General features: G+C 45.3%; 1 protein-coding gene across 1 annotated transcript in view; it reads left to right on the top strand.

Moving 5' to 3' along the window:
- BCR (BCR activator of RhoGEF and GTPase) overlaps window positions 1-14,428 on the top strand; it is a 419,493-nt gene that overhangs the window by 277,735 nt on the left and 127,330 nt on the right. The window contains exon 9 of the mRNA XM_085633565.1: window positions 4,540-4,661. Within this exon, the coding sequence (XP_085489691.1) occupies window positions 4,540-4,661 (122 nt within the window). The remainder of the gene's footprint in view (window positions 1-4,539; window positions 4,662-14,428) is intronic.

Here is a 14,428-nt window from a genome sequence, read left to right as displayed (position 1 = left end):
TGAAGAAATATATATGCCAGTATGGTCTACTATGCAAGAGGAAGGGGAAAAGGGGAGGATGACAAAGGGTCTCAGACTAGGTTCGAAAATGATAGTGTGATGGAGACTAGAGACTCCTGGATGGTACTAGAAGTGCCCTCACACACCCTTGCGGGTGCAAAGCATCATCATCGGGCTGTGCTCCTCGTGGGGGTGGCGCTGCAGTCCCTCACGGGCCCTAAAAGGGCTCTCTATCGAAGATCTTTTGGTGGAGTCGCCGTAGTTGTGCGTGTGGGTGTGTGGGGAGGGGGGTGGTGGTGAGACTAAAAAGACCTAATGGTGCCCTAACTATTTATTGGTGGGCCCAGGAGGTCTGCTAAAAATAACGGGGGATAATGTTATATAAACATTCTGAGTGGGGGAAAAAAGCTGTAAATACGTCCCACTGCTCTCGGCCCGTAAGAGTGAGGGTTTAAAGTGAGAGAGAGGGAGTGCAAGTGATGGTCAACATGTTTCGCGCTGTTGCCGGTCCCTAATGGATCCTAGCGCTTCGTCAGGACCAAGGTGGTGATTAAAAAGAAAGGGGTGGGATTCAGAAACAAGGGGGGAGAGTATACTGTAATCCCAGAAACACAACAAAGTTGTGGGAGGAACACGGATTATTCGTGTCCTTGACGTCGAACCTGTGATGGAGAGGGAGAGAATAAAACATTAAAAAAATATATTGTGGGGCTTCCTACGAAAGAGGGCTCGAAAAGCATGCACCAGAGAGAAGAGTATTCCAGCCGTAGTCGTGCTAGGAACGGGTGCTCGTGCCCTGTGTGACGTCGATGGAAGCGCCCAGCAATGGGGATTAGAACAAGACAAACACAAACTGCAAGTAAGGTTTCTCAGATTGCCCGTATAAAGTCCCTTCTAAGATAAACAGGCTAAATGTGATGGTGGGGTTTAAGAGACTCAGTGACAGCGCTGTGTGTGGTGACAGGAGTTTACTCACACCAGTGGGCGATTGGCTGACTCGTCTACAAGTAAGGCGGGAAGTGATCAGAGAGTTAAAATGACTCCCTAGCAGTATTTTAAATAAAATAGCCCAGACATAATAGGGTGATTCGATATGAGTATGGCATGGACGTGGAGGGATCATGCCATAGGTTGCAAGTGCTGGGTACGTGAGAGTACAAATAACGAGTGTAGACGTAACAAAGATAAATACATGCTGGTAGACAATGATTGAATAGACAGTCCTACCCGCAAGAAGTCCGGGTCCACGCGGTGCCGGGTCTTGACAAACTGGGGCGGGGGCTTCAGCTGTGAAGGTAATGGGTTAGGGATGGAAACCAGGCAGCATAAGTTATGGAGGGGGTTGTTGTTGTGCAATGGCTCGCACACGGGGCTAAAAAGTGTAGTCACGCCGTCTATCACAACAAGTACAAAGACTGTATGAAGGTCGCTTAAGACCGTAGGACGTACTTACATCTGCCCCGGGAAATCGCCTCGACAACCTAAGGTGCCTCCAGAGTCGCCGGTGTGTATACATATTAGAACGGCAGCTAGCCGTGGGACAACCCCTCTATTTTTCATCTCTTTGGCTTGGTTAACATAACCCGCCCCTTTTCCCCTTTTTTTCCCACACCCCCCACCCCCCCTCCACACAAGACATCACAAACTCTATAGTCCCCCTAACATCTTTAGACCCCTGATCCATCATGGATGACCCCGGCCTCTGTTTCGATGACGAGACAGTAGCCGAGATTCTAAGAGCCCCCTCTTTATTATCAGAGGACGGCAACCTTCCATCAGGCAGCAGGGACGACGACTGGAAAGCCCTACAAACTCTGAGGAGGCTACAAATTAAAACAGCCCTACATGGTACAATTATGACCGAGTACCTAAGAGCCAATATTGCTCCCAATGGTTTACTTGTCATGTCTACCAGCATGTATTTATCTTTGTTACGTCTACACTCGTTATTTGTACTCTCACGTACCCAGCACTTGCAACCTATGGCATGATCCCTCCACGTCCATGCCATACTCATATCGAATCACCCTATTATGTCTGGGCTATTTTATTTAAAATACTGCTAGGGAGTCATTTTAACTCTCTGATCACTTCCCGCCTTACTTGTAGACGAGTCAGCCAATCGCCCACTGGTGTGAGTAAACTCCTGTCACCACACACAGCGCTGTCACTGAGTCTCTTAAACCCCACCATCACATTTAGCCTGTTTATCTTAGAAGGGACTTTATACGGGCAATCTGAGAAACCTTACTTGCAGTTTGTGTTTGTCTTGTTCTAATCCCCATTGCTGGGCGCTTCCATCGACGTCACACAGGGCACGAGCACCCGTTCCTAGCACGACTACGGCTGGAATACTCTTCTCTCTGGTGCATGCTTTTCGAGCCCTCTTTCGTAGGAAGCCCCACAATATATTTTTTTAATGTTTTATTCTCTCCCTCTCCATCACAGGTTCGACGTCAAGGACACGAATAATCCGTGTTCCTCCCACAACTTTGTTGTGTTTCTGGGATTACAGTATACTCTCCCCCCTTGTTTCTGAATCCCACCCCTTTCTTTTTAATCACCACCTTGGTCCTGACGAAGCGCTAGGATCCATTAGGGACCGGCAACAGCGCGAAACATGTTGACCATCACTTGCACTCCCTCTCTCTCACTTTAAACCCTCACTCTTACGGGCCGAGAGCAGTGGGACGTATTTACAGCTTTTTTCCCCCACTCAGAATGTTTATATAACATTATCCCCCGTTATTTTTAGCAGACCTCCTGGGCCCACCAATAAATAGTTAGGGCACCATTAGGTCTTTTTAGTCTCACCACCACCCCCCTCCCCACACACCCACACGCACAACTACGGCGACTCCACCAAAAGATCTCCGATAGAGAGCCCTTTTAGGGCCCGTGAGGGACTGCAGCGCCACCCCCACGAGGAGCACAGCCCGATGATGATGCTTTGCACCCGCAAGGGTGTGTGAGGGCACTTCTAGTACCATCCAGGAGTCTCTAGTCTCCATCACACTATCATTTTCGAACCTAGTCTGAGACCCTTTGTCATCCTCCCCTTTTCCCCTTCCTCTTGCATAGTAGACCATACTGGCATATATATTTCTTCAGGAACTGTTACCTTACTTTGCATGTGGTTTAACTTCAGGAGCACCGGTACAGGACCTTTTCCCTTTCCTACTCATCCGCTCCTTGTCCCCCCATTCTCTCTGAAGTGTGTATACACTGTCAAGAAATGTAGCCACCGACTCTCTCACTCTGTGTGAGCTAATGCAGCATTGTGTCGCTTAGGGGAGCAGGAGTCGAAAATGGCATGAAAAGGAGAGCTCAGAAATGGGATCATGGTGATGGTACCTACTCATGAATGAGGCGACATCCTGTGGTAAATCAGTCCTGGGACTGTGCAGCCTATTTTCCAACCCCGCTCGTTACATTCATCTTTTCAGCCTTTGAAGTTCAGCATTCTTTGAGACACTGATTACACAGGGGACCAAACTAAAACCAGACTTGAGGAATGAAAATGATAAGAGAAGCCAGTGTCATGTGCAGGGTGTGAAGTCGATCCTTGTTTCTTCCTACATTGTCAAAATACATGCTATAGAAAATAGATTAAAAGTTTAGTGCAAAAAAATGGTCACACAAAAATATGGACTGGCACCCAATCCCACCTTGTAGCACTGTTCTTCAGGTGTGATAGGAATGGATTCGGAACGGTTATTTGAGGACTCTTACGAAAGGTGGGAGACAAGTTTGGCTGACTTTGGGAATTTCTTTTAACAGATTTTTTTTCTGTAGTTGAAACTTGGTTGTGCTATGGGTGATGGTGAGAAAGGCAGTATTTTGGATGCCGATATGTACCGAAAGAATTGCCAGAGAGCTAGTGTTCTGTAGTTTGCGTACTGTTGGTGGTTATGACTGAGGGGCAGCACTGAAAGTTGGTGATATGGCAGTATGTAGTGCATGGCAAGCAAATTAGCCAGTAAATGTCATCCATGGAGCCCTGGATGTATATTGTACGCTTCGGCTTCCAGCGGCGCCTCTTACCAGGTGCCCAAACAAAGGCAGCTTCATAACACGTTAGATTTTCATGGCGTTGCAAGTCTTTGTGTGCTTTACCCATTGAAGCCCCAAGGGAGCCTCCTGGTTTATGCCTCTTGGGAGACTCAGTGCTGATGCCTTCGTTAGAGTTTCAGGGTGCTTGCTCATTTAGAGTTGAGGCATGTATTCATCTCCAGAGGTGGGGGCGGGGATCGTTCTGTGGGAGAGGCTCTACTTAAAAGCCACTGGCAAGTACCTTAAGTCAACACCGATGTAATAGCCTGTTGGAGCTGCAAGAGGTAATATTTTTTAAGAACGAATGTGCATGTTTTGTTGGAGCCATTAAGGAGTGAGCGACTTGTAATAGCCACAAGGTATATACACGATCTCTTGAGGACCTCTCCATGAATTCCTGATCATACATGTAGAGAATTGTGCTGGGTGCTAAGGGGCTCTTCTGTGTCCCCCACAGACTGTATCTTTGTCTCCTCCCTCCTGCAGAACCGGCAGCTCCTGAAGGACAGTTTCATGGTGGAGCTGATGGAGGGTGCCCGAAAGCTGCGGCATGTTTTCCTATTTACTGACCTCTTCCTATGTGCCAAACTCAAGAAACAGATGGGAGGGTAAGGATCTGTACATTGAGATGTGGGTAACTTTAGAACTGCTATAAGAGATGAATGGTAACACCATGTTCCAACACTTTGTGCTAATACTGCATGCCAACACCATGTGCTATAGCCTTGTGGAAACCAAATTTATTATCATTATTTTTTGTCGAGAATGTATGCATTGTGAACCTAGACCCCTGGACTGTAGAGTGATTTTAATAGACCAGGCATGCAAGGTCGTTTATAGAGGTCATCCTTTGTAGGTGGGGTGGGTGTTTGATTCTGTGCTGGTGGTAAATGCGTATGAAAATCTCTCTAGATCGATGGCGGAGAGCGACATTAGGATCTGGGGATCAGAGTGAGCTCCATGCTGATGACATACTCTCTTTTCTTGGCGTTCAGCTTCAGGTAGACTGGATGTTGTTGGCCGATGGTACCTTGAAGCGGAGTCTTGTGTTGCCAGAATAGTGCTGAGAGATTTTGTGCTGGAGGCAGAAATTGTGAGCATCGCATAGTTATTAAATCATTTGTTATAGCATTGAACCTTGCTCACAGAGAGCAGGCGGCTTGACTTCCACATCTGAGCAAATTAGAATCTGCAGATAGGAATATGGTCTGTTGTGGGCATGCTCATGCAAAACGAGGGTGGGATGAGGAGTGCCTTACCATATATGGCATTGTGTGTGCGCCAACAGGTTTAAGGGCACCAACAGACAAGGGTCTTCCTTGACTGCATGCTTTGGGATGACAGCATCTTCCCACCTGGACAGTTGTAGCTGATAAACTCATACAGATGGGATATAAATACCCTGGCCAAATTGCACCAAGTGAGGGCTGCCAATCACTCAAAGAGAGTAAGCATGATCATCTCCAAAGCAAAGTTGGAAATTTGTGCCAGATGGTGGATCTGCAGCACAGTTTCCTAAAGAAATTAACTGACATGCCAAAGGTTTTACAGGTTTCAGTTTGATAACTGTGAGGGAAAAGGGTGTTTGATATGGTGTGGTTGTGTGACCTCACTGTGTAATACTTATCAAACCCCTTGGGACCAGTAGGTTCTGTTTGTTAAACCCCCTAACTCAACCCTGGATAGCTGTGACTCTGAACAGCACGGATTACACAAAGGAACAAGTGTAAAGCCCTTAAACAGCACCAAAACCATTGACGAATTGTTATCGAACTTCACTCTCAGGTTCCTGACCATGGTAGCTGACTGGGTAGGCCTGTGGGCCACTATTTCTTGGACCAATTGTCACGAGCAGTTTAGAGAGCAGGTTTCAGACTTTTCAGAATTATACCCAAGGCTCAGTTTCAACCAGTCGACCCTAGAAAGGCAAGCTTTAAAGGTGCTCTGAATGATAGCAGGATTATAATTAATCGAAAAGATAAGCTGCATGCTGTCCGCGTATGCGACAATACTAATGCTGAAATGCTCAATCAGAGAAGTTCTGGGAGGGGCCATATAAATATTAAACAAACTAGGGCTAAGCGAAGAGCCCTCTGGCACCTTGTATTTAAGTGATTTGCTTCCTGACGAGTAAGGAGAGATCAGCACTGATTGATCTGTTTCCTGAAGAAAAGACTGAATCCGTCCTAACACTGGGTCATAGATACCGACATCAGGCATCGGGGTCTGAAACCTGACTGGGTCAGATGTAGGAGTTTGTGCTGTTCCAAATAGTATGAGAATTGCAAATTGCTAAGTTTCTTTAGCATTTTGGCAGCTGCAGAAAGAAGCGAGATAGGTCTTAAATTAGACAAAATGGAAGGGTCTGCAGACAGTTTCTTAAGAAGTGACACCACCTTCGCCTGCTTCCAGAAGCGGGGAATAGAATATGTTTCTAGAAAAGTATTTAATAACATGTTGAAAATCGTATTGCTATCCCTAAGAGCCTAAGCAAAAGCAGATGAAGGACCAGGAGCTGATGGAGTTCCAGATTTTTGATTAAAAATGGCCTGCGACGACTCTTCTAGAGGCAAGGGGTTAAACTTTCGAGATTGAGGCTGCTGGAACCTCCACATTAATAAATTCCTTGCCAGTGGATCCAAATTCAGCATGATTTTTTTATTTATTTTGTCTTCGAGGTGAGGGGAAGATTTAGGTTACGAGATACATTCTTGGCAGAATAAATTTTTTGAGCAAAGAAATCGGACTTTGTATTTTTAATTAACCTATAATATCGTTTCAGGGCAACACCATTTTCTTTCACGCTTTTTATAACTTTTTGATTTGGCAAGAGCTGGAGAGAAACTGGGGGCAGAAAGGCAGTGCCTTCAGGCTTTTGAAGGTTTGAGAGGGGCTAGTAGATCCATTGCTAAATGAAGCTTCTTATTAATTTTATTCACGTCCTTGTCTGAATAACCCATTAAGACTAGGAGTAGTTTCGGTAAGAATTTTAGATAGTTCTTTAGGGCCAATCTTGCCCTAAGGATGGCATATATTTTTTATTTCAGATTGTTCATCTCTAGCCCTTGAAGAATTCTTACAATTTAATTCAATAAGTGCTTGGTCCTGTTTGACCATCTTCAACAAAGCATCACCTGTAAGGGAAGAATTTGAAAAAATAAGGTCAATAGTATGTCCTTCTAGATGTATGGGAGAGGACAGTCATTGATGAAGATTGAGTGTGACATAATGTCAAGCAAGGACTGAGCTAATCGGCCTTTAATGTCATCAATATGTATATTTAAATCTGCCAAGATGGAGAAATTGAAGCATTGAAGGCTATACAGGAAATGGCTTCATCAAAAGAGTTAAACTCTGCTCCATAAACAATAGGGGTATATTAGGGCCACTGAGAAAGACGAGTGAGGGGAAAGAGAAATCTAAAAAAACATAGCCCTTCTGCCTCTCTCAATTTGTCCAGACGAAAAGTAAAGCAATGGATTGAATTATGGAAATAGATAACTAATCCTCAACTCTTTCTACTTTCTCTTCCTTGATGTGTTATTGAGTGCCCAGTAGGAATATTGACAGCAATATCTGGGTTGGAAGAATTGGTGAGCCAAATTTCCATAAAGAACTCTCAATCAACTATGGAATCAAGAAAAAGTTGAAAATATGAAGATCATGTTTTGGTAATGAGCCTATGTCACTATGGTGAACAATAACACGCTGAGGGGGACCCTCTGGATTAATATGATTATTATCCAGGCTACCTTGAGTATAATTGGTAGGACAAAGCAGTTCAGGCTCACCTGCCAATCTTGACTAGAAACTAAAACATGAAAAAAGGCTTGTACCGCGGTCAGCCTGTTGCTTAATAAAACATTCAGCAGTTGATCTGGGATTGATAAGCTCTTGTGGCAAATAAGATATTCTGATGGAGCAAAATGAATAGCATGCCTGGAGCGGATCGGGTGCTGTTGGGCTTGCCTCAGGCACACCAGCTGCACGCATCTGTACTGCAGCCTGCAGTGCTCATTAAACTTCCTTGGCCAACTAGACCACGCACTGCCAAAGATGATGCCTCTTCATGCCTGCGAGAAGCAAAAATGGCTGCAATTAACAGCAGTTCTCTTCCCAATTAAAACACACACCAGAGGGGAACCCAAGAATCTGACTTCTGTCTTGAGCGACAAAACAAACCGTTGAAAACCACAGTATACAAGCAGCTTAACCACTAAAGGTCGTGAAATACTGTCACAGCAACAAGAAAGTGCATTTTGAATCCTAATAAATCCCATAACATCAACAATGTGTCCCCAAATCAGCTTCAGTTATCACTCAAATACCAGGTTGAAATATTCTGCTACTGTACCCCTTTTCCCCTATGTCAGCTTGTCCTTTCAGTAAAGTAAATTATTTTGTCCATACCTCAATTTTCAAATTGTCATTTTCTAAAACAAATGCACCACTCTCATCCTTATACAAGCTTTCATTTTTTAGAAATGAACATATTTATATCTCTAGTTGCAGTCTTGAAAAAAACCCACATTCTTTTCTGGCCAATTGAATAGCCAGAAGCTCATTTAAGGTGAAGGGATGAGCTCTGTGAGGCCATCCCTTAAGGTACTGGTGCAGTCAGTGAAAAACCAGCAATATCGTGTGGGTACTATTGTTTACTTCTGGCATCCAAGCATCTGTAAATCTACTTCACTCCAATTTGACCATAAGTTACTTCCCTGGGGCACTTGACTGTAGGTAGCGATGGCGATCTATCAAAGATGGTAAGGTTTAGAAACTAAGATATAGAATATGACACAATGAATAATACTCAATAACATCAGTGTCTCATGCGTGGTATATCCTAACTGTACTCACAAACTGCAGTCCTTTGGGTCACTACCCAGTGTTCAGTCCCCTTCAGTGACCACATGTTTTGGGCCTGTATCTCATAAACTGGTGGTCTTGGTCAAGATTGGTTGTGTGGATAGTTGCTGGTCCTCTGGCTTCAAGTGCACTCTGTGTTTTATCCGTTGCTACTGGTAACTGGGCTTCAGGAGTAGAGTCTAACTTTGAGTGTAAAAAGCATGGTTTCTCCGAAACAATAAGGGCCAGAGAAAAGAATTCCAACAGTTCTGCAATCAGTGCAACCACCTTTGTCTACTTTCACAAACCCCCTTCCTGAGGTATGTAGCTGCAAGCCCTCAAAGCCCCTTTGAGTCTAGAAGGACATGTGCAGAACCCAAAAGGGGTCTGACGAGATCACTGATGGTTCCAGCGCACTCTGTTGATGCTGTAGAGTGGTCGCTGCATCTCCATGACCCAGTGGTGTTGGTATTTGTTTCTTTCTGCCTGTTTAGCTCTGGGCATCTCATGGCTCCTAGGAATATGTAGTCCATTTTTTTATCCAGAGTTTAATATAGCGCGTTCTTGACCAGAATCCAATCCGGTATCAGAGCGCTTTACATAGCACCAGTTACGTTACATTAGGACACACATTCATTCTTTGTTAGGCACGGGGAGATTAAGTGATTTGCCCAGAATCACAGGATGTTCAGCGTCATTACCGAGACTCGAACCCAGTTCCCCAGGTCCGAGGTCGAGCGCCCTAGCCGTTAGGCCAACTCCTCTCCCCTACTGGCAACTCCATTGCCATTTCATCATTGCAGATCCCCCTCTTAAATGGGCCTTGTGCTTGTCTTCCTTGTATTATTACAATTTGTATCCTGGAAACTTCAATCCACCATCTCTGGCAGGCTAGTATTAATCGTCTTCGCGTGGCCAAGACTGGAAACCACCACAAACCTGATGTCTGCCTTTATCAAATCTATAGCACTTCCTTCAGTCTTTGGGAAGTGCATCTTCCTTTTATGCCAACTCTTTCTAGGTTTTTGGGGCGAGCAGTTGTACTTCAGACCAAGGTGAACTGGTTAGGGTGATTTTGTGTGTCAGGGTAAGCACTGCCCATCGTAGATCACTGTTGCTAGGTGAATAAAAGCAACACAGAAAGATGGAATAGGTGTGGGTTTCTCTTGAATGGTGGAACACCACAGTAACAAAGGAATCTCCTGGCAGCCTCTTCTCGCCCTGCATCATAAAACAGGTTTCAGGAAGTGTGTTCTCTCCAGGTGTACGTCCAGGCTACCATGACCTCACTGAACAAAAGCAGCCATGTGAAGGCGATCAATCAAACAGTAGATTTGTAGAGGACTTCTTGTCACCTGTGAGAGTATCCAGGTGCTGGCAGGGTCAAAATAGCCAGGTCTTCAGGGACTTTCGGAACTCTGGAAGAGATGGGGAGGTCCAGAGATGAAAGGGTTGCTCGCTCCATGTCTTTGCTGCTAGATAGAAGGAGCGACCTCCGCATCTGCTACGTTGGATGTGGTTAAAGAAAGTGAGGCGGAGCAGAGGTGTCTTGTGGGCTGATGGAAGTTCAGGCAGTGGTTCAAGCAGGTGGGTCCGCAGTTGTGAAGGGCCTTGTATGCGTGGGTCAGGAGCTTGAACTGGCATCTTTTCTGTACAGGGAGCGGGTGGAGTTCCCTAGGGTAGGGGGATATGTGGGTTCGTCCATGGAGATCCAGGACGAGTCTGGGTGTGGCGTTCTGTATGGTCTGTAGTCGTCGGAGGAGGGGAGCTGAGATTCCTGCATATAGAGCTTTGCTGTAGTCCAGTCAGCTAGAGATGAGGGCCTACTTGATGGTCCACCATCTTTTGCTCAGGTTGCCCTGTGCATTCGTAGAATAAAAATATACAGGAGTGGAATGACCGCTGCTCTGTTTATAGATCATAGTAGTCCTATAAATAACTGTGCCACCCCCATTTCCCATTCTGTTTGCATAAGGCTAATTTTCCGCATCTAACTCTCTACCTGTTCCGAATTTCTTCTTTGACACTTTCCCCCGCTGCACATTCTGCTTCGATGTTTGCACATTTTCCTTATGCCCATTATCTTTCCTGCTCTGTGATTTTGTTGCAGCTGTTTATTTTTCTGTTCTCCTCTCACACTACTTGCCCTTCCCTCTCCTTACCACCTCAAGCACCTCTCACGCTCTTCCTTTCTTCCCATATTGGTGGTAGTGTTAACTCTCATCGTTGTTAATATATTCCTTGCACCTCTCACACTTCTCCCGACAACATATTCACTTATCCAGTATTGGGGTATCTTTCATAGATTCAGATGCTTAGAATCATCCCCGCCGACGAGGTGGGAGTCTCGCGGTACCATAAAACATATACATAATAGTCATAAAAACATTATACAATAGGCGACTATGTACAGCAAAGTCACTACAGTAGCTTATCTTAGTCCTTTTGTTAAAAGAACCAAATTTGGAACACAGCCAATCAGGCTGCAGCATCCTCTTAGAACCCTCCACAGAGAGGCAAACCCTCAGATTTTCGACTGCACGTCGTGTGACAGTGAGTCTCCCTGAGCTCTGCTCAGTTTTTCTTCACCTTTGGCTGAACTTTGTGAGTAGATATGTCTGATTCATCAAAGAAAAGCTTGTTTTTGCCTTGTTCATTACGTAGGAAGAAGAGACTACATTTTGAGGATCCCCACAAGGAATGTATTTATTGTCTTTACCCAGCACACAAGGTTAAAGACTGCATGATTTGTAGAACCTTCCCTGCCAAGACTTTGAAAGACAGAGAGGGAAGATTGCTGGTTTGGTTAGAGAAGTTGAAGGCTACGTCTGATGTTGTTTCAGGAGATGATGGCAGTGTGAGTGCTCAGGCGTCCACCCCTCTGGCCAAAAAGAGGGATAGATCTGGTGATCCCCCTGAGCGACAGAGTAAGACCTTGAAGAAGCCTCACTCTGAGACTGGTCACTCTTCCTCTAAAAAAGAGACGCTTTAATTCTCTTCTGAGGTGAAATCTGCTGTAAAGATGAAGATTTCAGTGAAAACTGCCTCAAAACAGCAGAAATCTCTTTCTGAGATCCCGTCGACATCGAAAAAAGCACCGTCGACGAGGAAATCTCCTCAGATGGTGAGTAATTCCACGACGTAGACGAAGAAAATCCCGTCATCGACGATTACTTCGTTGACGATGCCAATCTCTTAGACGCCTACGACGTTACAACTCTTGTCGACGGGCCCACCGTCGACGATTCAACACCCGTCGACGAGTCCACCGTCGACAACTATTCTACTCCAGTCGACGAAGGTAGCAGCTTCGACGATGACAACAACGTCGTAGACGATGGTTTTTCCAGCAACGACGTCGACGATTACAACGTCGACGGTAGCTTCTGTTATGGCTATCTCAGCTGATACTGATTCACAGTCTGTGTATATCTCGTCGATGCTGAAGTGTAAAAGGCCTATATCTCTACAGATTACGCCAGTTTTAACATCAAAATTGTCGTTGTCACTCTCATCTTCAAGAAACTATTACCAGGAGGTTTCTCGTATTTCACTCTTGCCTCCTAGTCACTATCTGGAGGAGTCAGATGATGATGGACTTTTTAGCCTAGCACGTAACCCTTCTCAACTCCGGATCAAGTATCAGGATGATGACGATGAGGAAGAGTACTATGAGCCTTGTGAGTCTCTGCGGGGTCCTCAAGAGGCTTCATTTCAGCAAGAACCTATGGTGCAGATGCCTATAGCCTTGATGAAGGATCTGACTGCTATGTTTAGGGATTATCATACACGCTTTCCACCAACAGCGCCTGTTCCAACTCGACCCACTACGTCTGCGGTTTTGCAGATTGCAAGCCCTGCTGCCCCTATCAATGTACCTCAGGAGGTTGTACTTCCGCAACATTTAGTCCAAGATGATGATGGCAATACTGTGGCTGAAGATTGAGAAGTGCCAAACTCACCCACGACTGTGGACGAATAGGATGAATATTTGATTCCTACGCCATCCTCACCAGTTCCTCAGGCAGTGGATTCCCCTCCTGAAGATATCGGAGGTTTTCACGCAATTTGGAAAGGGCAGCAACCAGGTTTCATCTTCCTGATTGTTTCCTTTACAATTTTAAGGACCAAAGTAGGAAGTCTGTGCGTTCTATCCCTATAATAGATCATATCTGGGAAGAAGGGACTAAAATAATGAAAGCTCCATTTTCAGTGCCTGCAATTCTCCCTAGAATCGATAAAAAGTACACAGCACCGGATGATGCTCCTGCTTGCCTGTCCGGACATCCTAGACCAGATTCCATTATTTCACAGGCGGCTCAACGTAAGTCTCGGAATCCATCCACTCCTGTGACAGCACCGCCTGATAAGGATGGGAGATGCCTTGATAACATTGGTAAGCATTTCACCACCATGGCGGGTGCTTCAGTTTGTGCTACTAACTCTTTGGCGATTCTAGGGAGATATGACAGCCAACTATGGTCAGACATTTCTCCATACCTTGATTTCCTACCTGATGACAAGAAGCAGCAGGTAGAGAAAAGTCTTCTTGAAGGAGAAAGGGCTGCATCGGAGATTATTGATATTTCTATGGATTTAGCCTCCTTGGGCTTTTGTCAACTTGCCGGAGCAGCAGTCCTTAGATGTCAGGGATGGTTGAAATCTACCACCTTTCGTCCTGAGGTCCAAACAAAGATTTTGGACATGCCATTCGATGCTGATATGTTATCTGGAAAACACATACATGAGGCTTTGCAAGAGATCAAAAAAGATACTGACACTGCCAGAGCCCTTGGCACCTTACAATATAGGAAGATCCCTTTTCGGGGATCTAGGGGCAGAGGATCGTATTCCTTTCGTGGTGGCTATCAAAGATTCCAAAACCAAGGCAGTCAGGGAAGATATAATTATCAACAGCAGCAGTCCTACAGAAACCCTCCAGCTGCCGCTTATAGACCGCACAATAGAAGACGTCAACCTCAAGGCAGGGATTCTGCTAGAAAACAGTGACGACTTCTTAGCACCTGCAGCAGATCTGCCACACCTTCTTTACAGGATTCCGAATGTTTCCCGACATCTCAACAGTTGGAAAAGATTAACCACAGACAAGTGGGTCTTGGATATTCTAAAAATGGGCATACCCTGGAATTTGTCAATACCCCCCTCCTCATCCACCTTTATAGAAACATCCTCCACATCTTGCTCTTCTCAGGAAGGAAGCAAAAACCATGCTCTCGAAAGGAGCGATAGAGGGCCTCGCTCTCAAGTGGGGATAGGGTTTTATTCCCGCTTTTTTCCTAATAAAGAAAAAATCAGGGGAATGGAGACCTATCCTGGATTTAAGAAAGCTGAGCAAATATCTTCAGAAGAAATCCTTTCGCACGGTCACCCTGCAAGAAATTCTTCAGCTTCTGAACCATGCAGATTTCATGACAACATTGGATCTCCAGGATGCGTACTTCCACATCCCCATTCACCCCAAGCATCGGAAATTCCTTCGTTTCACTGTGGCAGGTGCCCCTTTCCAATT

The sequence above is a fragment of the Triturus cristatus genome, chromosome 11, assembly GCF_964204655.1.
Source record: "Triturus cristatus chromosome 11, aTriCri1.1, whole genome shotgun sequence".
Lineage (NCBI taxonomy): Eukaryota > Metazoa > Chordata > Amphibia > Caudata > Salamandridae > Triturus > Triturus cristatus.
Note: the sequence above shows the minus strand (reverse complement) of the source record. Positions and strands in the feature narration are given on the sequence as shown.